Source organism: Thamnophis sirtalis, unplaced genomic scaffold (assembly GCF_051295495.1).
Source record: "Thamnophis sirtalis isolate CommonGarterSnake01/CBP01778 unplaced genomic scaffold, rThaSir2_p1.2 scaffold_6, whole genome shotgun sequence".
Taxonomy (NCBI): domain Eukaryota; kingdom Metazoa; phylum Chordata; class Lepidosauria; order Squamata; family Natricidae; genus Thamnophis; species Thamnophis sirtalis.
In genome coordinates, this window is record NW_028261386.1 from 93,409,819 (window position 1) to 93,433,504 (window position 23,686).

Genomic DNA, 23,686 nt, shown 5'->3' on the forward strand with positions numbered 1-23,686 from the left:
AGCTAATACTAGCTGCTAGCATTTTACCATCCATTTATTTTTGATTAAAACAAAAATAAAAAATGCCAAAAAATGCATGAAGAACATATCTGCAGGAAAATGAATGCCTATAAGTATCTTGTTATCTGCTCTTGCCTTTGATATTGTTTTCCTGCAGTGTAATTGTGTAATATAATATATTTTTTTTAAAAAAATGAGTTTGTACTCACCTTGTACTAATAATTGATAATGATTTAAGTGCATTGGTCAGCCAGGAGTCAGTGAGAGCTTCAATCTCTGCTCTTAACTGTAGCCATGCATCTCTTTTTGCAGGGCCAAGAAGTCCTGATTCATAAAGAAAAAAGTTCTTAAAAGTGCATTCTGTTTAACAAGAATTATAGTCCCATGTTAATTTAGACCGATAACATATTTCTCTACAAAAATATTTCAATCCATTTGCTTGTGAATGTAAAAGTGAGCAGCGCAGAGCAGAATAGAACAGCTTTATTGCCAAGTGTGATTGAACATACACGAAATTTGTCTCCAGTGCATATTACTACTTCCAAGTTACTTATAATATGCATTAAAGGTTATTTTGTTTCAGGTACTCTATGTGGTTTATAGTCATAAAATGTATCTACATTAAAACATAAATAAATTAAGAACTGAAGAAACTTCTTGGATGAGAAGAGACACATCTTCAAGGAAAAACGCTTTGGAACGATCTCCCCGTGGAGATTCGCACCCTCACCACCGTCCAGACCTTTCGCACAGCCCTCAAGATCTGGCTATCCCGTCAGGCCTGGGGATAAGACCTTAATCTCGCCCCGCCCGAATGTTGAATGAATGTTGTGTTTTATTGGTTATTTTTTTTCTTTATTCACATTTCTTTTGTGTCCTGTCTTACACTCCCCTCCTATGAAATGTAAGCCGCCCTGAGTCCCCTTAGGGAAAAGGGCGGCCTATAAATGTCAATAAAATGTCTAAAAAAAAATGTCTAAAAAAAAAACAAAGAAAGTCAAGTTGCCATTTGAAAAAGCACCTTTGGGATACACAAATTAAAACCAAAGATTAATATCTCAGGACATATGGAAAGGGTGGTAGCAGTTGTAGTGTTCCTGTTAATAAACGTTCTTTGAAATTTCCTCAGCGCCTCCCCGTATAAAAAACCTGGTGACGAGGATGAGCGACGTTGACCCAGTGCACGTCCCGGCCATTGCCGCCACTTCTTCTTTCTTGCCTTTCCGTCCTGAGGCTGAGAGTTGGGATGCCTTCCTGGAGAGATTCGAAGTCTTCCTTCAAGCCCACGGGCTCACTGACCTTCCTGAGGGGTGCAAGAAGGGAGTTTTTCTCCACTATTGCGGGGCGGAGATGTTTGCCACCGCCCGTGCCCTCTCTGCTCCTTCACTGTCGCACGCCATTCCTTTCGATGTTCTCCTGTCCCACCTCAAGGTTCACTATGAACCGGCTCCCTCCCGCTATGCCAGGCAACAACATTTCAATCGCTGCATCCAGCGGGAGGGCCAGTCCATCGCTCAGTATATGGCGGCTCTTCGCACCACCGCCATGGACTGCGAATTCCTCGATTTAGACGATGCTCTCTTGGAGCAATTTATCTATGGCCTCCAAGACTTGAACCTCCACCGCCACATCCTGTCACGCTCGGAGCTGTCTATGAAGATCGCCGTCAACGAAGCTCGGGCGTATGAGATGGCCGGCCAGTCCATGTCGGATCTTTGCCGGTTACCTCCCCTGGTCACAGTTTCTCTTCCTCCTTCTTCCATCCATTGCCAAGTGACCCATGACGAGCCTCGGTCAGACTTCGACCTCTCTGTCGATCAATTCCAGTCCCTTTCGTTCAAAGACGCTGGGGCCTGTCTCAGTTGCGGCGGCCGCCATCCGCGTTCCTCCTGCCGATTCCTGGCCGTGCTCTGCTGCCAATGAGGCAAGAAGGGCCACATCGCCGCCGTGTGCCGCTCCCCTGCTTCGACGCCGTGGCCTGCCAGAGCTCCTGCCGGCTGCCATCCTGCCTCTGTGCCTTCTTCTTCTTCCCGGTGCTACGCCGTCTCAGAGCCCGAGGGGCTTGCATCTGAATGGCTGATAGACTCCGCTTCGACTGCTTCAGGGGGCCGGGGTAAGATGCACCTCTGCGTCTTGCTCGCCGCCCGCCCGTGCAACATGGAGCTCGACACCGGCTCCTTGAGATTCATCATCTCATGGGACACGCTTAAAAAACTCTTCCCCTGCTTCAAGCGGGAACGACTTTCTTCTGCCCCTTGCCACCTCTGGGACTTTCAGGGGACTTCCATTCCTGTCCTTGGGTGCCTCATGTTGCCGGTCCAGTATGGGCGGTTCCACGGTCCCTTGCCCCTCACCCTGGGCAGAAATTCCTTGACCTCTCTCCTGGGGCTGGACTGGTTCCGAGCCTTCGGCTTGTCCATTGCTGGTGTTAATTCCCTCAGGCTGGCCTCTGATCTTGACCTGTTGGTTTCAGAGTTCGCTGATGTGTTCAGCGAGTCCCTGGGCTGTTATAATGGCACTCCCATCTCCCTAAACCTAGATCCCCTGGTGGCCCCCATTCGTCTAAAAGCCCACAGAGTGCCGTTGGCGCTGCGGGCTAAAGTCGACGCAGAGCTGGATAAGCTCATCTCTAGAACCCGTGGATCATGTCCCTTGGGAGACTCCTATCATCCTGCCCTTGAAGTCGGACGGATCCCTGAGGGTCTGCGCCGACTACAAGACCACAGTCAACAAGGCGCTGCAGGCCCACCCCTACCCAGTGCCCGTCGTCCAGCATGTGCTGCATTCCTTGGGCCAGGGCAAGATTTTTGCCAAATTCGACCTGGTCCAAGCGTATCAGCAGCTGCCAGTGGACGACGCCACTGCCACTGCCCAGACCATCGTCCCGCACAGGGGGGCGTTCTGATGCAAGCACCTGCAATTTGGCATCAGCGTCGCCCCCGGCCTTTTCCAGGGACTCATGGAGCGCCTACTCCATGGCATCCCTGGCGTGATGCCATACTTTGATGACATCCTGATTGCTGCTCTGGACCAATCAGGACTCATCTCCACCCTCTGGACTGTCCTCTCCCATTTCCGCGCCTCATGTCTCCACCTGAAGCGCTCCAAATGTCACCTTGGGGTTCCCTCCGTCGACTTTCTGGGGTTCTGCGTGGATACCCGTGGCATCCACCCCTCTCCCGCCAAGGTTGAGGCCATCACCAACGCTCCCACCCCATCTAACAAGGCAGAGCTACAAGCTTTTTTGGGGCTGTTAAACTTCTACGCCACCTTTATACCGCACAAGGCTTTGGTGGCGAAGCCCCTCCACCGCTTATTGGATTCCTCCGCCCCCTGGGCCTGGACCAGCCACGAGGCGCATGCGCTCACGGCTGTCAAACACCTTTTGACAGCAGCCCCCGTGCTCGTGCAGTACGATGAGCACTTACCTCTCCTTCTAGCCTGTGACGCCTCCCCTTATGGCGTGGGTACTGTCTTGAGCCACTCTTTCCCTGATGGCTCTGAAGCACCCATCGCCTTCTACTCGCGCACCTTGTCCAGGGCTGAAAGGAATTACAGCCACCTGGACAAGGAGGCTCTGGTGGCCTCTGGGGTGAAGAGGTTTCATCATTACCTCTACGGCCGCCCGTTCACCCTCCTCATGGACCATAAGCCCCTTCTTGGCATCCTGGCAGGGGATCGCGCCACCCCCCCATTCTCTCGCCCCGCATGTCCAGATGGTCCAAGTTTCTCTCTGTTTATTCTTACCGGCTGCACTACCAGATGGGTAAGCATATGGGCCCCGCCGACGCCTTAAGCAGGTGTCCGCTGCCCACCCCGCTTTCTGACCCTGACCCCTCCGTGGCCTCTGGCGTCTTCCTCGTAAATGACCTGGAGCTGCCACTCTCCGCGTCTGACATCGTCCGGGCAACCTCCACCGATCCCCTCCTTTGCTGCATCTTGGACACTGTTTGCCGGGGCTGGATGGCGGATTCTCGGGCTCCCGAGTTCCTGCCTTTCCTTCGCTGCCGCACCGAACTCTCCATCCTCCAGGGATGCCTCCTTTGGAGCTCCCAGGTGGTCGGGCCGCCTGCCCTGCACCAGCTGGTCCTGCATTGGCTCCACGAGGGTCATCCAGGCATTGTCCGCATGAAGGTCCTGGGCCGCGGATATGTCTGGTGGCTCTCCATGGACGCCGACATTGCTGGCTGGGTGCAATGGTGCCCACCCTGCCAGGCTGTCCGGCCTGCCCCACCCACTTCTCCTCCTCGGGAATGGGAAACCCCGCTCCTTCCTCCTTGTAGTGGACGCCCTTTCTAAGTGGGTAGAAGTTATCCAAATGCACTCTTTAACCTCTGCCACCACCATCCATGTCCTAGAGTGCCTTCTCTCAACCCACGGCCTCCCGGATACATTGGTGACCGACAACGGTGCCCAATTTGCCTCTGCCGAATTCCGCCTCTACCTGGCCAGCCTGGGGGCTTGCCATGCCTCAGCTCCCTACCATCCCGCCAGCAATGGAATAGCTGAGTGCGCTGTTCGCTCTGCCAAGGAAAGCCTGGCCCGGCTCAGCCACTTGCCCTGGCCAGCCCGCCTCTGTACCTACCTCCAAGCCCAACACTCCACCCCCTGCTCCACCCCCGGCAAGTCCCCTGCCAAAATTCTCATGGGCCGCTGCCTCCGCACTACCCTGGACCAGCTACATCCCCACTTCTCCCCCTGTCTGTATCCCTCTCAGCCGCCCCAAGGGCTTTCCTAGTGGGGGAGGAGGTATACGCCCAGAATTACTTGGGCGAACCAAAGTGGGTGCCGGCCGTGATACAAGAACTAATGAGGCCCTGTTCCTACAGGGTCCAACTTGGCGATGGACGAGTTTGGCAGCGCCATGTAGACCAGTTGTGCTGCCGTGCAACCGCCCAGCTGCCCGGACCACAGGGCCTCACCGCTCTGGCTGCTCCGCCCAACTCTGGCCTCCAACCGCAACCGCAACCACCAATGTGCAACTCTGGCCTCCAACCGCAACTGCAAACACCAATGCGCAATCCACCAGGCGACCCTCCACCAACGACCACCGTGACCGCAAACTTGCCTTCAAACTCTGGCGCGAGGCTAGGGCCTGGGCCTCCGATTCCGCTCCACCTCTCCAGCAGGACTCCTCCTCCACGTCCGTCGTCTTCGGTGACCACACCCAAACTGAGGCGATCCTAGCGCCTGCGTAGTCGACCAAAGTATCTGGACGACTACGCATGCGCCTTCTGGGGGGAAGGGGTGTTGTGTCCTCCTGACGCAGCCGGCAGCCAAGCCACGCCTCGCAAGAACCCAATTGGTCCAGGCACGGCTGGCTGCCGGCAGGAGAATCGCGGCTCTCCCATTGGCCGACCGCCTGACAGCTATTCGTATAAACAGCTGTCAGGTGGCGCTGTCCAGCACGCGCGTTCTGAACTGTCAGTTGTAGTGTTCCTGTTAATAAACGTTCCTTGAAATTACCTCAGCGCCTCCTCGTATCAAAAAATAATTCCTTAAGGATATGTGGATTTTATCTTTCACAACCCCATAGGTTGGGATCTGTGCTTAGTCTTGAGCCCTGGCTGGGTTATAATATGCATAACATATAAGTGACCAGAGATGGGTTGCTCTTGGTTTGGCCCGGATTGGGTGAACCAGTAGTAGCGGTGGTAGGAGGCTCTGCCCACCCAGCTGGAGACTTCTGTGCGTGCAAGGGCGCACGTGCCTGAACCAGTAGTAAAAAAATTGGCACCCCCCCACTGTAAGTGACATCTAAAATATTATTTACATTGGATTGCATTTGAAGAATGCTTTTGAATGCTACTCCATATATACGAGAAGTTCTTATCTAGCAACTACAATTGGGTCTGGCAAATCAAATAAAATTGTTACTAAATGAAACTGTGACTTATGATCTTACTTCAGCTTTCCTGTGCTTTACAGACCTGTGAAGGTCATATGTACAATGATTAGTCATAAAATTAGTTTTTCTTCATTGACTTAAACTGCAAAAGATCACTGTACAAAGCAGTCATTAAATGAGATATATCTGTAATGAAAATCCAGAATATACAAAGCTACAACATCAGTGAGAAAACTATACCAGACCAATTTGTCTAGGAAGATTCTCTTCAAAGGCACAGAGGACCGTTTTAACTTGAGATGAAAAGCTAAAGTGACTATTTGTCATCTAAGTTAACTAATGCAAGGGGAGCTCAAGAAACCTGCAATTTAAGGTCCAAACTTCAATCAGAATAGAGCTGGAGGGGATCTTGGAGGTCTTCTAGTCCAACCTCCTACTCAAGTAGGAGACTATACAATTTGAGACAAGTGGCTATCCAGTCTCTTCTTAAAAACTTCCAACGATGAAGATGGATGCACTACTCGGGTGACAATGAGGCACAGATGAACTTCTAAGAGGCCTCAATGACTCTCTAAAAGAATGCAAATGACCAGCTGTCTGCAAGGAATATAAATCCTTCCATTCCCCACCAGCCAGTCAAAGCTGAAGAAGCATCTTGGAGGAGAAGCAAAATGTCTTCAAAGAAAAATAAGAAAGTCCAGTTGTATCATGAAAAAACACCTTGGGACAAACATGACATGGATGACTGAGTATCTCCATAGACATTTACTCTAATGTTAAAGGACCCACAACTTCTGAAGGCAAGCTGTTCCACCGGTTAATTATTATCATCATTAGGAAGTTTCTTCTTAATTCCAGGTTGCTTCTCTACTGGATTAGTTTCTATCCAGTGTTTCTTGCCTTCTGGTGCTTAGGAAAATAAATTAATCCTTTTTTCTTTGTGGCAGCTCCTCAAATACTGGAACACTGCTATCATGTCACTGCTCGTCCTTCTTTTCTAGCTATACCCAGTTCCTGCAACCATTCTTCATATGTTTTAGTCTTCGGGAATCATCCCATTTGCTCTTCTCTGCACTTTTTCCAAAGTCTCAACATCTTTTTTGTAATGTGGTGACCAAAACTGGGTGCAGTATTCCAGGTATTACACAACTAGTTAAAGGAAGACTGTAAATTATTCCTTTTTTTTTCTTCATCCAGTTTTCTTCACAAAACATCCAAACCACCCATAGTTATTTTGTATGATTGTCACCTACAAAGCCCTTCATGGTATTGGATCTGGGTACTTGAGAGACCGCCTACTGCCAATTACCTCCACTAGGCCAATAAGATCCCATAGATTAGGCCTCCTCCGAATCCCATCAGCCGGCCAATGTCGACTGGCAACTACCCGGAGGAGAGCCTTCTCGGTGGCTGCTCCGACCCTTTGAAACGAACTCCCCGTGGAGATTCGTACCCTCACCACCCTCCAGACCTTCCGCGTAGCCCTTAAAACCTGGCTGTCCCGACAGGCCTGGGGCTAAAGACTTCAACCCCACTTGAATAGTATGACTGTTGCGCTTTTTAACGATGTATTGTCTTCATGTTTGTAACTTGTTTGTCCTTCCCTCCCCTTGAATTGTGAGCTGCCCTGAGTCCCCTCAGGGAAAAGGGCGGCATACAAATACAGTAATCTATAATCTATAATCTATCTATGATTGTATTATTATTATATATTATTTATATTTTACATTATAAATAATTATTTTCAGAAGAGTACAAGATTGATGTTAATGTCATATTGAAAAAAAATACCTCTTACCTCCTACATTGTTTTTATAAGTATTATATAATTCTTTGACTCTTCTGTAACGGAATGCCAGCTTCCTCATCCAGTCAACTCCTCCTCTTACACCTGTTGGCAGACAAAGGTTTGCACTACTTGCAGCTGCATGGAAGCCATCAGTTGCAAAACTGTAGGTACTGCAAACACCCAAAATATGCAAAAGTGAATACTATTTCTTCCTAAAAATATATACTTATTTAAATTTGCTTCATTTTTTTTCAAGGCACATCTTACCTTAGATCTTGTCCATTGTCATCTGATGATACATCATCTATATGTACTTGATCACATTCCTAGTAAGATAATATGTTTTAGAATAGGGCAGCAATATCTTGTTTAATGTTTTACATTGATGCTTTAATGTGAAAAATCTAAATGAGGATTACCATCTCTATTGCCAGCAGATGGCAGAATATGAGCATTTACAATTTCATAAGGTGAAGCTATCATTTCTTTTTTCTCCAATATGATCAACTGGTATATTCCTAGATATACTGCAATACTTCAAAGATTGCTAAGTAGTAGATGAAAACACCCACACACCCCTCCCACACAAAAACACGAATGATTCCACTTTGCTCCAATTAAGATTTGCAAGTCTTAACACAATACTTAAGTATATGTTCGCTTGTCCTGCATAAGAAGCCTCAATATAAAACACAAAATGAAAAATAAAAACTTATTATCATCAGAACTATGTCAATAAACAAAACTTAAAATCAATGTATATTATATAAATAAAAAAGTAATGCATAACTTTCAAAAATATCTGTTTATTCATGCTCCATTGTTGACTACACTGGCAAGCAATCATATTTATCTTTTTGAAAAATAAACAGACTTTTAAAAGAAAAATAACTTTGAATAAAAATGTATCCAACTGCAACAAATTCTTGATTGTACATTTTGCTTTTTCTGATGGTTTTATCAGTGGAAATAATATCTGAAAATATTGAATTTATGGCACCTGAACACCCAATTTTTAGAAAAATCACTCTGCCTGGAAAATAGCATCTATTTTCTTAAATGCTACCTTATTAATTGTTAGGCCCTTGGTTAGGACCTGATGTATTAAGTTTCTACCAGTCTTAGACTGTGAATATAATTGATAATTGCCCACATATAAAAATGATTACGTGATATTCATAATATAATAATACCCAAGTCTACTGGTTCACTAAGTTGAGACTTAAGCACTCAGGGTTATAATAGTTCTGGTCTTGCTTGTAAGACCAAAGATCAAATTTCAAAGGTGATAATTGTGACATCTCATCATTGTTGCAACCAATAACCTCAGTGCTCTCACTGGAGAAAGCAAATCTTTGGCACAGTGATGATACTTACTTTAATTAAGTAATAACTGGACTGATTCACAGAATTTTCTTTAGAGCAGTTAGAACTGCAACTAGTCCAGAATTTGATGGACAGGCTATTAAGAGGGAAAGCATGAAGGGAACAAACCACTTTACTGCAAAACTATACTGTCTTCCCATATGGAATTCAAAATGCTATGGCTGGTTCTTAAAGCTGTAGTTAAAAGAACTGAATTTCTTCTCTATATTAACCTCTTCCACCTGGTGAGATCCTCCTATATAGCAACATCTCCAGAAATATATACCCAATTGGGACTAGAATTAAAAGCCTGTTTTGTGGCTAAATCTAGGATCTAATACTGCCTTCTATGGTGAACTGAGCATGGAAAGCAACCAATGTCTTGTTCAGTTATTTTGACACAGGGGAAGATACAACATTTGCACTGCTTTATTATGGGCTAGAGGCAAATTCCAGGCTATTAGGGACAATCTATAAAAGGACACTGCAGCATGCCTTGATATTATCAGGGCCTATGTCATTGATGGTAGGTATCCTTCCTTGAGCACAATTAGTTTTCCATTTCTAGTTGATTAAAAAAAATCATCATCACTGATGTAGTATGGCTATTTAATGTCATCATAAGAACTACATTTTAGAGCTCTAAGCAACTATTGCTGACTTTGTACTTTTTACATTTATGGTTGTTTCCTGCTTTTTTCTGGGAAGTATTTTCATATCAGGTTCTAAACAATTATGTCATATGTCACAACTTTGCTGTTAGTTACTTTGAATTCATACAAAAGGGCATGATGCAAAAGTTTCAATAAGATAACCAATACAAACATAGTTTTAAAAAAATCAGATTAATATGTCTCTTAAAATCTGAGCCCTACAAAATAAAATTTTAATACTCAGAATGAACAAAGGAAAAGTTACATGGGGAAAAATCCCAGTCAGGAATTGTAATTTCTTCCACAATTTGAGTGTGGAATAAATGCTCCTTTTTCTATTAAAAACTCAAAATTTCTTCTAGAATTTATAAAATTACAAAGATTCTGAAATAGAAGATTTGAGCCATAGCCATAAAGATGTAAGTGGTCAAATTAGGAAGAATTCTTGCTTCCTTTCTTTAATTCATTTTCTGCTTTATCAGCCTACTAATAGGTATCTGCAATTCTATTTCATTGTGAATTACCATTTCATTTTCTATGCATCATAAAGCAGAATGATTTTGGGATTTCAGAGCACATATCTCACCAATGGTCATGCTCCTGCTGCTACTTTGTTAATTGTTCCATTTGAATTGAGAATATGTGAAATATTTAGTTTAATGACATTCCTATCCCAGTAGAGTTAGATAGATTATAGATCAAGATTTCCAACAAATATATTGTTTATTATTGGTACATCCTAGGTTACACTTTCCAATCAAACTAGGTTTGACTCTCTTTCCTTGCTTTCTTTTTCCTGTTCTTTTCTTTCTCTGGCATTTGTTTCCTCTGTACTTGTTTATCTCATTGCTTTCATTCTATCTGTTGAACCCATTTTTAATTCTTTGAAACCCATAAGGAATGTTGGAAATAAATTATGCAAAAAGGCATCTTGTCCTTCCATCAACAGAGTAAATTTCCAAAGGCTGAGAAGCATGGAACCAAATTTGGTGGCAGGGTACTACAATAAATAATGAAGTTCAAAAATGGGTCAGGTGCTACAGGGGAAAAAACCCCACCTCCAATGGATCCCTATGGAAGAGGAGGCTAAACTAGAATATTGGCAATTGCATAATTCTAAGTTCTTAACTGTCAATCACATGATCCAGAGTGGAACTGTTATTAAAGGGTTGCACAGGAGAATGTTTCAGCACCTTGTTAAGATTATATAACAACAACAATACTTAGACTTATATTCTACAGTGCTTTATAGACCTTTCTAAGTGGTTTACAGAGTCAGCATATTGCCCCCAACAATCTGGCTTCTCCATTTTAATGGAAACTTAAGCTTTGAAAAGAAAGCTCTTGCAAAATGAGCATTTTCCCCAGGTTTCTCTTTCTGAGATCCTTGCAATGTTTATTACTCTTTGTAATGCTAGATGGATCTTTTTCTCATTCATGATTTTCTTTTTTGCTGATCTGCCTGACATTACTTCATGTGATCTCATTTGTTTTTCTCCGTTAGAAATTTTAAAGTCTTCCATCAAATCAACACTATTATAGAATAATTTTGAATATCCATTTTACCCTTGTCTCAAATTTGCAGTGTGGTGTAATATAGTTATGCAAGCAGTGATGAAAGGAATAGAAACAATTGATGTGTGATGCCACCAAGACATTATAAACTTTCCTTTGCCTCTGTACTTCCTAGGGACAAAAAATCTTGTTGTTAATCTCCATCTGGCAAAAGACAAAATGTCAGGCCTGCAGCGATTTCTTTAAGAATCTTTGGACTGCCACACACTTTCTCTCTATTTCTTTATTATGCTGTTTCATTAGTGGGGAATTCGGAGGGGGGATAGTAAGGAGTAGAATTGTAGAATGCGTTGTTGTCAAAATAGAACATTCCTTTCTAGAAGCCCAAGGTCATCTTTTGTCTCCGCACCTCTGCACCTGACCGGAACTAGATGGGTGGAGATGCCAGCATGGCAGAGGAAGATTGGACCATGTGATGAACTTGTGGGTGTGAGGACAAGATCATGAATTTTCAACTGAGTGGAAACCCTAGTTCAGATTCGGGTTCACAGTTTGTGCTAACATTTCTGTCTTATTAAATTGGAATTTTAAGGATAGCTCTGCCTTGGACTCTGATTTAATTCTGCATGATATTTGGAACCCTGACACAAAGATTTTGGAAACAAACAAACAAACAAAAGCATTCTGTCCCTTTTAATTTCCCATGTCTCTCCCTAGTACTAGGAAAGCAATTTAGGAAAAAACTGTAAACAGGCGGACTAGCAGACATGGCTATTAATACATAAGATTTTACAGGAGTGTTTCTGTCTAGCTAGAATATATTTAGTAAATCAAATCCTTGATGTGAATCCCAGCTGAAGGTATTTGTAAATGTATTATCAAGTTATCTTTTATTAATGATTCACGGGTCTTTTGTTTTCATGTACTTTTTTTATTTTGAAAGATTATAAATTTGCCATAGTCTTTAAAATTAGTGAGGATATACATTTTGTCTGCTGTTCTCTTTTTAAAAAATCCATTTATAATCTGGAAATATGATATAAATGTGGCTTATCTATTTCTCTGACTTAGAATAGAATAGAGTAACAGAGTTGGAAGGGAAGTGGGAGATCTTCTAGTCCAACCTCCTGCCTGGGCAGGGAACCCCACACTACTTCAGATAAATGGTTATCCAACATTTTCTTAAAAACTTCCAATGTTGGAGCATTCACAATTTCTGGAGGCAAGTTGTTCCACTGATTAATTGTTCTGGCAGGACATTTCTCCTTAGTTCTAATTTGCTTCTCTCCTTGATTAGTTTCCACCCATTGCTTCTTGTTCTACCCTCAGGTGCCTTGGTGAATAGTTTGACTCCCTCTTCTTTGTGGCAACCCAAGATATTGGAAGACTGCTATCATGTCTCCCCTAGTCCTTCTTTTTATTAAACTAGACATGCCCAGTTCCTGCAACCGTTCTTCATATATTTTAGCCTCCAGTCCCCTAATCATCTTTGTTGCTCTTCTCTGCACTCTTTCTAAAGTCTCCACATATTTTTTAAATCATGACGACCAAAACTGAATGCAATATTCCAAGAATATTCTGTGGTACACCCTTTTTATTATTTTGTCATTTCCTGTTACATATTTTGAGGAACAAAATAGTGTTTTGTGCGCTATACGATTTGCAGAATTATTTGCAGAATTATTATTGAAAAAATTATAAAGTTATTTAAACTAAACCTCAAACCTGTCAAAATTTTAAGCTAACTATACATAAATCAATTCATGTATAATGAAGTTTTCAAGGCCATCAACCTAAATTAATTCCCTCCCATTTCCAGTGGAAATTTAAACTCTGCTTGCATAATATCAGAATCACTGCTATGTGGTTATAATAGAAATGAGGTAGAAATTGTGTTGTAAGGAAGCTCTCTGTTAATGTTAATTTAAGGTAAAATACCTTTTAAAACAGCTACAGAACTGGCTATACTCAAGTCACAGTGGGCCACTGGCTGTGCAAGTTCAAAACTAAGAAAGATAAAATATATTTTCCATTACTGAGCGTTTACAAATTCATTTTGACTGCTATAACATTAAATTAAATTACTATCTCGGTACAACTAGTTTCTTACCAAAGAATTCTTCAGAACTTGACATTTTTACTAAGGAGTATAAAACCTACAGTTGACCCACAAAAAAAATATTTTGGAAATATCAGTAATTTCATTATCCAATAAAAACAATGACTCACTGCTAGTAAAAACAAAAATTCTATTATGCAGATCTTAGCAGTTGCAGAATTAAGGGTGAAGAACAAATTCTATTCATCTTTATCTGACAGATAATAACAAATTTGGTATAGATTAACTGCCAAATGTAAGAGAAAAGATTTCCTTGACAGTAAAAATAAAATGTAGGCCAACTATTTGTATAATTTAAAGAGATAAGGAAAATAAAATTGGACTTAACAATCCAACATGTAAATATAACTTTAGCAAATCGTTGAAATGTTTTCTTAAAATTCATTATAAAACTACCCGATGCAAAATTCTGTAACATTAACGAGCAATAGCATGGGATTTTTATTTTGCCTAAAAGTGGAACTGAGTTTAGAAACCATTCAGTGCTCTTGTGCATCTTTCTAAGTTTGACACTCATTCAAATCAGAATATTTTCCTGTACTAATTAAAATTTATAGGAATATAGGAACAAAAAGGAGGCTAGCGTACAGAATGTTCCCTGATCAAAAGATGAATACTCTGAATGTCAGGTTTCTGATATTTCTTATGAGCAAGTGAAAATACATTTAAAGCTAATAATGAGAAACGCCTTTCACCTCTTCTTGTTTCCTTTCAGAACTATCAACAGCTATTTTTGTTAGGTTTAGGAATTGGAGTTGTATGTCGAGATAGGACAGGCTGCAAAAATCATGAATAGATGTTGCTCCTATTATTTGCTATGGGAGTTTCAAAAGTTCTTCATTCTTTTTTAACACCATTCCTTGGCAAATGTATTTGGGTGATAGTAGAACTGAGCATCTATTTTAATGGCTTAGGATGAAAATGAGAGAGCAAGCGGCTTCTTTTTAATTTTTATTATGTCCTATAGTAGAACAACGAAGTTAAAACTAATGGAATGTTCCAAAAAGATCTGATTTTTTAAAAGTTAATAGCAACATAATCTTGTTAATTATTTCCATATTTTGCCAATCTAACCATATAAAAAGTATCTGGGATAATGATATAGTTAACCTAGTTCACTCTTTATTTCTGGCTTCAAACAACTGGAAGTAGTAGAGATTATTGGAAATAGGTGTTCTAATATACATTATATTTTGTACATACCTCTAAATCATTGAAAAATAAATGAGTATCAGCAAGATTAAAAATCATTTCTTCCATGCGAAGTCCAAGAGTCACTGCTACAGGTGGATCCTGGTTGATTTAGGGGGAAACAGAAAAGGTATATATTCTCAGTACCATGTAATGGTCAATACAAATTTTAATTTTATACACTATACATGTATAATAGAAAAATAAAAAATTATTACAAATAATTAAACAAAAAATTAATAAGAATTCTACATAGAAATGAAATAGGTTTTTTTTTCCTTTGTGGAGTGTAATGTTACACTTGAAGCAGAAATTCTTATTATCAAAATCTTGAACGATAAGTAACTGGAAAGAAAATGTAAAGGTAGTGAAAACAGGCATTTTAAAAATGAATATCACGGTTAACCTAAGATAGAACAATTACATAATACTGTGTTTTCCCGAAAACAAGACAGGGTCTTATTTTATTTTAACCCCTGAAATAAGCACTTGGCCTTATTTTCAGGGAGGACGTATTATTTGTGAGGTGTAGGAGGCAGTGAGTGTGGTCACCTTATGGCTGCTGCTGCATTGCAATATTTTCAGGCAGGGCTTATTTTTGGGGGGGGATTTTAGCGCATGCGTTCAAAAGCTCAATTGGGCTTATTATACAGGGAGGTCTTATTTTCAGGGAATCAGGGTAGTTACAAACTAATTATTGTAATGAAAAATATTACTGAGACTATTAAAATATTGCTATGAAACAAAATATTTTTTTATCCAAATTAAAGAGCTTATCCAAGAATTACACCCTCAGTCCAGGAAAAAAAAAACCTTTCAATTTGTAATCCCAGCCGAGATGCCGAGGATAGGTCTAAAGTCGGACTTCCTGGGATGAGTTCGAATTTGTCACCCCTGAGGAAGTGGACAAGGCCATGGGAGTGATGAGCGCCTCCACCTGCTTACTGGACCCGTGCCCCTCCTGGTTGGTCTTGATCAACAGGGAGGTGACACGAGGTTGGCTCCAGCGATTACCAATGCATCTTTGCAGGAGGGGTCTTTCCCACAACCACTAAAGGAAGTGGTGGTGAGACCCCTCCTCAAGAAGCCTTCCCTGGATCCAGCCATCCTGAAAAACTACCGTCCTGTCTCCAAACTTCCCTTTCTAGGGAAGGTTGTAGAGAAGGTGGTGGCGCTTCAACTCCGACAGACCTTGAATGAAGCGGATTATCTGGATTCCTTTCAGTCTGGTTTCAGGCCTGGGTACAGCATGGAAACCGCTTTGGTCGTACTGATCGATGATCTCTGGCGGGCTAGAGGGCATTCCTCTATCCTGGTGCTTCTTGACCTCTCAGCGGCTTTCGATACCATTGACCATGGTATCCTTCTGCGACGCCTGGAGGAGGTGGGAGTGAGAGAAACCGTTCTACGGTGGTTCTCCTCTTACCTCTCCAGTAGGTCGCAGTCGGTGATGATCGGGGGACAGAGGTCGACCTCCAGGCCCCTCAAATGTGGGGTGCCACAGGGTTTGGTCCTGTCCCCCCTTCTATTCAACATCTACATGAAGCCGCTGGGTGAGATCATGCGACGGCACGGGATAAAGTACCATCAATATGCAGATGATACTCAATTGTATCTATCTGCCCCGTGCCAGCTCAGCGGCGGACGTGATGTGCTGATACCTGGAAGCTGTCAGGATCTGGATGGGGATGAACAAATTGGTACTCAATCCCAACAAGATCAAGTGGCTTTGGATGTTTCCCCCAAGGGACAGTTCAGTCCGTCCGTCTTTGATCCCCTCAGAGAGGGCTCACAATTTGGGGGTCCTCCTGGATTTGCAGCTGACACTTGAACACCATCTGTCTGCTGTGACCAGGGGGGCCTTTGCCCAGGTTTGCCTGGTACACCAATTGCGGCCTTACGTGGACAGGGGGGCACTTCAGACTGTCACTCAGGCCCTTGTCACCTCAAGGCTCGATTATTGCAATGCGCTCTACATGGGGCTACCCTTGAAAAGCGTTCGGAGACTACAGCAAGTCCAGAATGCAGCCGTGCGAGCGATATTGGGTGTACCGAGATACACCCATATTACATCTGTCCTCCACGAACTGCACTGGCTGCCAATTGGTCTCCGTATGCAATTCTAAGTGTTGGTTATTACCTTTAAAGCCCTACATGGCTTAGGACCAGCCTATCTGCGAGATCGCCTACTGCCACACAGCTCCCAACAGCCGATAAGATCCCACAGGGTGGGCCTCCTTCGGATACCGTCAGCCGGTCAGTGTCGGCTGGCAGGCCCCCGGAGGAGAGCCTTCTCTGTGGCTGCTCCGATCCTGTGGAAGCAGCTACCCCCAGAGGTCTGGACCTTACCCACTCTCATGGCCTTCAAGAAAGCCGTTAAAACCTGGCTGTTCTGGCAAGCCTGGGGCTGTTGACCTTAGTGTTAAGGTCCAGCCCCGATTAGAACATATATGTGTTATGTATTTTAAACTATTTATTTATTTATTTATTTTGTTTTTCTTTTTTTCTTCTTTCATTGTAAGCCGCCCGGAGTCCTCCGGGATTGGGCGGCCTATAAATTTAATAAATGAAATGAAATGAATTAACTCCTTTCTAACAACTAATCCATACAGTGCCTTGATGGTATGATTATCAACTAGTTCCCCTAATACTCAACTCGATCTGTTTATAGAACAAAAGGAATGGTTTTAACAGAATAACAGAGTTGGAAGAGACTTTGGAGATCTTCTAGTCCAACTCTGCTCCAGCAGGAGACACTGCATCATTTTAGACAAATTGCTGTGCAATTTCTTCTTAAACATCTCTAATGATAGAGCACCACATGTTCTGGAGGCCATTCTACTGATTAATTGTTCTCCTTTTCACTGTTTTGAGTAGATAAACAATATAAGGGAAATGCTTATGGCACACCTATGAAACTAATCATTCATCACTTGTTGCTTGCATGCACCCTGAGAGCTTATTCACTGGAGACAAATTCCTTGTGTGTCACACTTGGCCAATAAAGAATTCCATTCTATTCTATTCTGTTCTGTTCTTCAGTGATATTGAGTTTTAAGTAGATGTGCAAAAACTGAGTAGTAAGCTCTTCACATCACATCTGCTGTGCTGCTTCTTTTTAAATAATAAAATGCTGCTTTTAGTTTAAATAGAATGATCAATACTTCCAGATTGGATTACTGTAATGCACTCAGTGGGGAACTGCCCTTGGAAAGCTCTGGAAGCTAAAATTAGGGAAGAATGTAGCAGCTAGGTTACTGTTAGAATTTTATGGCTCAAAGTCCCAGATCAAGTTACATTGAAGAACATATTCAATTACATCATCTCTGTGGTTACTATATTCTTTGAGGGGAGAAGAAAAATCCTGCTATGTGTGTCAGACAGTATGAACTGCTACTTGCTGAAATATGGATGTGAACCTTTCCTATCTTGTGTAATGACATTTCCCTCCATCCCACATCTTTGGGGAAGGGAGATATCTTTTTTATAGCCCCTTTCCAGTCACTGACACCTTCTTATCTTTCCTTTTTAAGGAATTACTTTTATCCTGCAATATTATTGTTACAGTGTTGTAAATTATTCAGGATTTTATAATTATGAGCAGAATGGAAAATATTAAATACAAAATAAGAAAGCACAGCTGCAGCCAACTGGAAGACTGCTACGAAAGGGTTAGAAGTTACAGAAGGATATTCTCTAGGAACTATTTACAGAATGGTATATTGCTTTGGAAATACAAATAGAGAGAGGGAATGTAAAACATGGATTAATTAAAAAAAATCTATGTAATAAGTAACCAGGATAAAAAGATAAGCATCTGGTTAATACAGAACTAAAACAAAAAAGCCAGGAATAGCATTATGGTTAAAATGAAACAGCAAAAAGAATACATATACCAGGGTAAGTATTTGATTGATAACAATATGCTACAACAAATTGAGCAGAGTGGGTTATTATCTCTTCTGTAGATAAAGAACATTCCAATACAAATAAGAGGTATACAAATTAGTCAAGATCTGATATGACATATCGGCAGCAACATTCTATTTCTATTTGCAATTAAAGACTAAAGGCAACAAGACTCGATTCAAATTGATTTGAAATTCAAGGTTCAACTTAATGAAGTATTGAATCACTAGCTACAATAGGGAGTCATCATAAATGTGTCCAGCAAGTTCATTTTCAGGCAAAGATGGATGAAAATAATAGGGAGGAAAGATACTGCAAAGTATATAGTAAAGTATACTCAAAGGTTCCACAGCAATACATATTATAAATTATTCCTGTTTCTCTTTCAAATGTTAGTGTTATTCTTCTTCTAGAACAATCAAAATTAACATTCTTATCTATTATATTTGTTTGTATTTTCTATATCTTTTCTCTATGCATATTGAATATAGAAATGCATATTATGTTATTTTAATTATTTGATGTTTGTTAATCATAGTTCAATAAAAATATTTTTTTTTTTAAAATAGTGACATTTTGGAATAATCTGCAGATTGTCCAACAATTTTTTAAAAGACAAATCTGACAAGTAAATATGTTATCACTATTGTATATATAATATACAAGGCCAACTAGAAATACTTATAAATATACAGTACATAGTCTACTAGCAAGCACACTATCTCAGGCCCACAGAATAAACGAAGAATTTGTCACAGGGCGACATAACAGCAAGGTGATTTTTTTTTAAAAAAAATAGTGTACTAAATTTAAGTCTCTCTTTTCTCTCTCCAGCCTGCAACCTAGTTTGTACTGCAAACTAGGGCATACAAAACCTTTCCTAGACCAATTCTCAAATACAGTTCGTCTGTCTGGAATCCACACCTTATATTGGACATTAGCACAATTGAGCGAGCCAAGAGGTATTTCACAAGAAGAGTACTCCACTCCTCTACTCACTGGATGCTGCCTACGGTCTGACCTAAGTGTAGTACACAGAATTATCTGCTACAATGTCCTACCTGTCAATGACTACTTTAGCTTCAACCACAACAATACACAAGCAAAAAATAGATACAAACTCAAGGTAAACCACTCCAAACTCGATTGCAAAAAATATGACTTCATCAACAGAGAGGTCAATTCTTGAAATGCATTACCTGACTCTGTTGTTACATCTTCAAACCTCCATAGCTTTAACCTTAAACTATCTTACTGTTGACCTCACACCATTCCTAAGAATTTTTTTATTTGTGTTTATTAATGTTTATTCTTATTCCTGTTATCTTGTACATGAGTGACAAACTAACTAACTAACTAAATAATCAAATTCAAGAAGAGGGAAGCAGGACAAACAGAGCACATTACCCCTGTAGGGTTTGCTTTCTAATATACTCTATTGGAAGGCCCTGGATTTATGGTATGAACCCTGCAGGGGTTCCCCCACCTCCTCGCCTTTCAGGAGGGAGCGGGTCACCCTAAACTGGGCGGCTGGGCGAGATTCTGCGGACGCAATAAGAGCGGGAAAATGTGTGCATTTTGCCGCCCGTATCGCCACTAAGTAAGTCCTAATAAAGGCTCTTAATAGTGTTCGATCAGATTCAGAGTTAATAGCAATAGCAATAGCAGTAGACTTATATACCGCTTCATAGGGCTTTCAGCCCTCTCTAAGCGGTTTACAGAGAGTCAGCATATTGCCCCCAACAATCTGGGTCCTCATTTTACCCACCTCGGAAGGATGGAAGGCTGAGTCAACCCTGAGCCGGTGAGATTTGAACCGCTGAACTGCTGATCTAGCAGTAGCCTGCAGTGCTGCATTTAACCACTGCGCCACCTAGTCCTCCAACATCGCTCTAGGCGTCTCTTTTGGTACTTCATCTCCCGGAGTTCCTCGGTAAACCAAGGTGCCCCCCTGAGTCCACTGCGACGGAGAGGCCTCAAAGGCGCAATCCGATCCAGTGCCTCAGTCGCCGCAACATTCCAGGCAGCGACTAAGGATTAGGTCGGATTGCGGGCAAGGGAGTCAGGTATCACTCCAAGCTTCTTCTGAAATCCCATCAGGTCCATCAGGCGCCTGGGGCGGAACCACTTAATTGGTTCCACCTCCCTGCAATGGGGGAGTAGTATCCTGAAGTCAAGCCTCAGCAAGGAGTGATCGGACCATGACAAAGGTGAGGTCTCTATTCCCCTTAATTTCAGATCACGTCTCCACTGCCCCGAGAGAAATACAAGGTCAAGTGTATGTCCCGCTCTATGAGTAGGGCCCTGAACTACTTGGGTCAAGTCCATGGTTGTCATGGAGGCCATGAACTCCTGTGCCCCATCAGAGTGTTCGCCAAAAGACGGTAGGTTAAAGTACCTCAGCATTATTAGCCTGGGGAACTCCACCGCCAATCCGGCTACTGCCTCTAGCAGCACAGGCAGGGCTGTTGTGACGTAGCTGAGAGGTACGTACATCAAGAACAAGCCCACTTGAACCCCTAGGTCCAACTTCAAGAGGAGAGACTCACACCCCACAATCTCTGGGGCAGGGATCCTGCGAGGAACTAATGACTTTCGGACGACAACTGCTACTCCCCCACCCCTTTCTAGTGTTGTGGTTGGTGAAGCACCTGAAACCCATCTGGGCACATTTCTGAGAGGGGGACTCCTCCCTCTTGGCCCAGCCAGGTTTCAGTTATATATGCCAAGTCTGCCCCCTCGTCTAATATTAAGTCCCGGACAAGGGGAGCCTTGTTCATAACAGACCTGGCATTTAGCAGCAGCAACCTCAGACCAGGGCCCCGATCTCCTCTGCCAACAGGTCCTTGAGATGAGCCTGAGGGGCCGGAACAAGGAATCGCTGTAATGTAGCGAGTCCTTCTTCTCCAGTATTGGCTAGCCCTACAGCTCCCGTCATATCTGCCCCTCCCGGTCGTAACCGGAATGCTCCGACCCTCCCCCCTCCCCGTAGACCTCCCCCCTCCCATGGCCCCCATTCTTCCCGGCAGGCCATATACAGCATTCACTCTAGGACGGGGGGCGGATCCAGGCCCCATCCACTTCTGCTTCTGTACTCAGTGGAGGGGGCTCCAGGTCGCACCCCCAGTCCTATCATACTCACTAAGCAAACATTCTCCTCAGACACACCCCACAATATCATTAAAAATACAATATAGTGATACAAAATTAATTAAATTAATTAGATTAAAAAGTGGGCGCGTCCTCTCTCACAATCATACCATCATACAGTCAACACACTAATTAAAACGCAGTTCTTAAGTCCGCGAAAACAGGAGCGGTCAGCGCAAGTCTGAGGTGGCTAGGGCTGGCAATACTTTGGGAGTGAGGGGTTCCTCGTTCTTTCTCTCGCATAGTCTGGAAATGGTGTGAAAAAAAAGTCTGAGGCAGCTGGGAGAGTTGGCACTAGTTGGAGAGAGCAGACTCCCCATTCTCCTTGACCCTGTCCTCTCTCGCCTCTCTCTCTGCGGGGGCGACAGGCAGAAAAGGTCCCACGACGCTCGGGACGGTCAGCGGTGGTGATGTCCAAAGGCCGCGGTGGAAGAAAGAAGGGGGGGATAGGGATGGGGGTGCGTCCAGGACAGCAATGGCGGCGGCAAGGAAGCCAGCCACCAGTCTCCAGGCACACTGGCATGGAACTCAGCAGCTCCACGGGCAACAAGGCAGGCACAGCGGCACAAACATACCCCCCCCCCTGAAGCAGCAGGGCCGGGCCGCGGTGGCCAGATGGGTAGAATAGCAGCCATGGTGGCCGGAGCAGGTGGGGCGACGGCAGGGACTGTGGGTCCCCCAAAGCAGCAGGGTCAGGTCATGGTGGCTGGCATAGATGAAATGGCGGTCGCGGCGGCCGGAGTAGGTGGGACGGCAGCAGGGTGAGCAGCTCACTCGAAGCAACAGTGCCGGAGTAGGTGGGACGGCGGCCGGAACAGATGGAGCGATTGTCGCGGCGGCTGGAACAGGCAGAATGGCAGCAGGATCGGCGGCCGGGGTGGGTGGAATGGCGGCAGGGTCGGCGGCTCCCCCAAAGCAGCAGAGCCAGCCACGGTGGCCGGAACAGATGGGGCGGCAGTCGCGGCGATCGAAGCAGGTGGGATGGCAGCAGGGTCAGTAGCTCCACCGAACAGCAGGGCCGGGCTGCGGTGGCTGGAATAGGTGGAATGGCGGCAGGGTTGCATCTTCCGAGAGCAGCAACCTCAGAAAACAATGTTTCTTCCCGTTGGCTGCTCCTCCAGACCCCCCTTACATTGCTAATGCCTTATTTTCACCTTAGATCGATTTCCAAACCTCAGCTCCGTTTCTTTTTGGCCGTTTTTCCTCTTTGAGCCAGAGCGGAAGAGCTCAGGCAGACATCTTCCTTGCGCATGCGTGGATATCACCGGTTCCTGGTGAGGAGAGACTGAGCTGCCACCTCCACACCAGACGCGCGGGGAAGGACTCTCGCTTTCGGTCCCATCACATTCCCTTCTGCACCTGCGCGCTAAGCTAGGCGAGTCAAGAGTACAGCACAGAACACCTCCAGCACTCCTCTGCCACCGCGCTTGCCTCTTAGCACCCCCTGCCACCCCCCTTGCCTCTTAGTGCCCCCCTAAGTCGTCCCACCACCCACCAGGGGGGCGGTACCATCCACTTTGGGAACCACTGGTCTAGAATATTACAGAATATATTTCTGTAGCAAATTGTACAGCTTTTCTTCCAAAGTAATTTATTAGTCATGCATGAGATGAATTCCATGCATCTGCCCACATATTAAAAAATGAAATGTGAACAATTGTTTTTAAACGTAATATATTAGAAAAGGACATAAAGAGACAGTAAAGAAACCATCATTTTAAATATATACTACTGTCAAATTACTGAAAAGCCAGCAGGAATGCTTCTGTGTTAATCTCCTTTGACTTTAATAATGTTTAAACATTTTTTTCCTTGTAGGTATTGATGCTATAGATATAAGGGAAAGCCCTCTCAGGCTCATGGGAATATGGCCTTATCCAGAGATTGCCAACATTGCAACGGAGGTAAGATCAACTATAACACTTCCCTATATCAAGATACAAATGCCTTTGGCTGCATTAGCAGTTGGCATAAATTGGAGCCAGACAGTCTGTCTGTTGACTTCTGTGCTAGATTGGGCCATCTCTACTAGAATGTCCCTTAGGAGACAAATACTCAAAGTTCTCAGGAGGATGAGAAGGAAGCCTGAGCTATGTTAAAAGCTATGCCAATATTTATTTAGTTAGGCAATGACATCAGAAGAGAAT

At 43.5% G+C, this 23,686-nt stretch overlaps 1 protein-coding gene across 5 annotated transcripts in view; it reads right to left on the reverse strand.

Moving 5' to 3' along the window:
- Positions 1-23,686, reverse strand: part of LOC106550461 (protein phosphatase EYA4) — a 143,807-nt gene that overhangs the window by 8,892 nt on the left and 111,229 nt on the right. For all 5 annotated transcript variants that reach the window (XM_087718463.1, XM_014068379.2, XM_014068381.2 and 2 more), the window contains 4 exons: positions 14,493-14,582; positions 7,905-7,963; positions 7,647-7,807; positions 210-324 (listed from right to left, as the gene is read on the reverse strand). In XM_087718463.1, the coding sequence (XP_087574589.1) occupies positions 210-324; positions 7,647-7,807; positions 7,905-7,963; positions 14,493-14,582 (425 nt within the window). The remainder of the gene's footprint in view (positions 1-209; positions 325-7,646; positions 7,808-7,904; positions 7,964-14,492; positions 14,583-23,686) is intronic.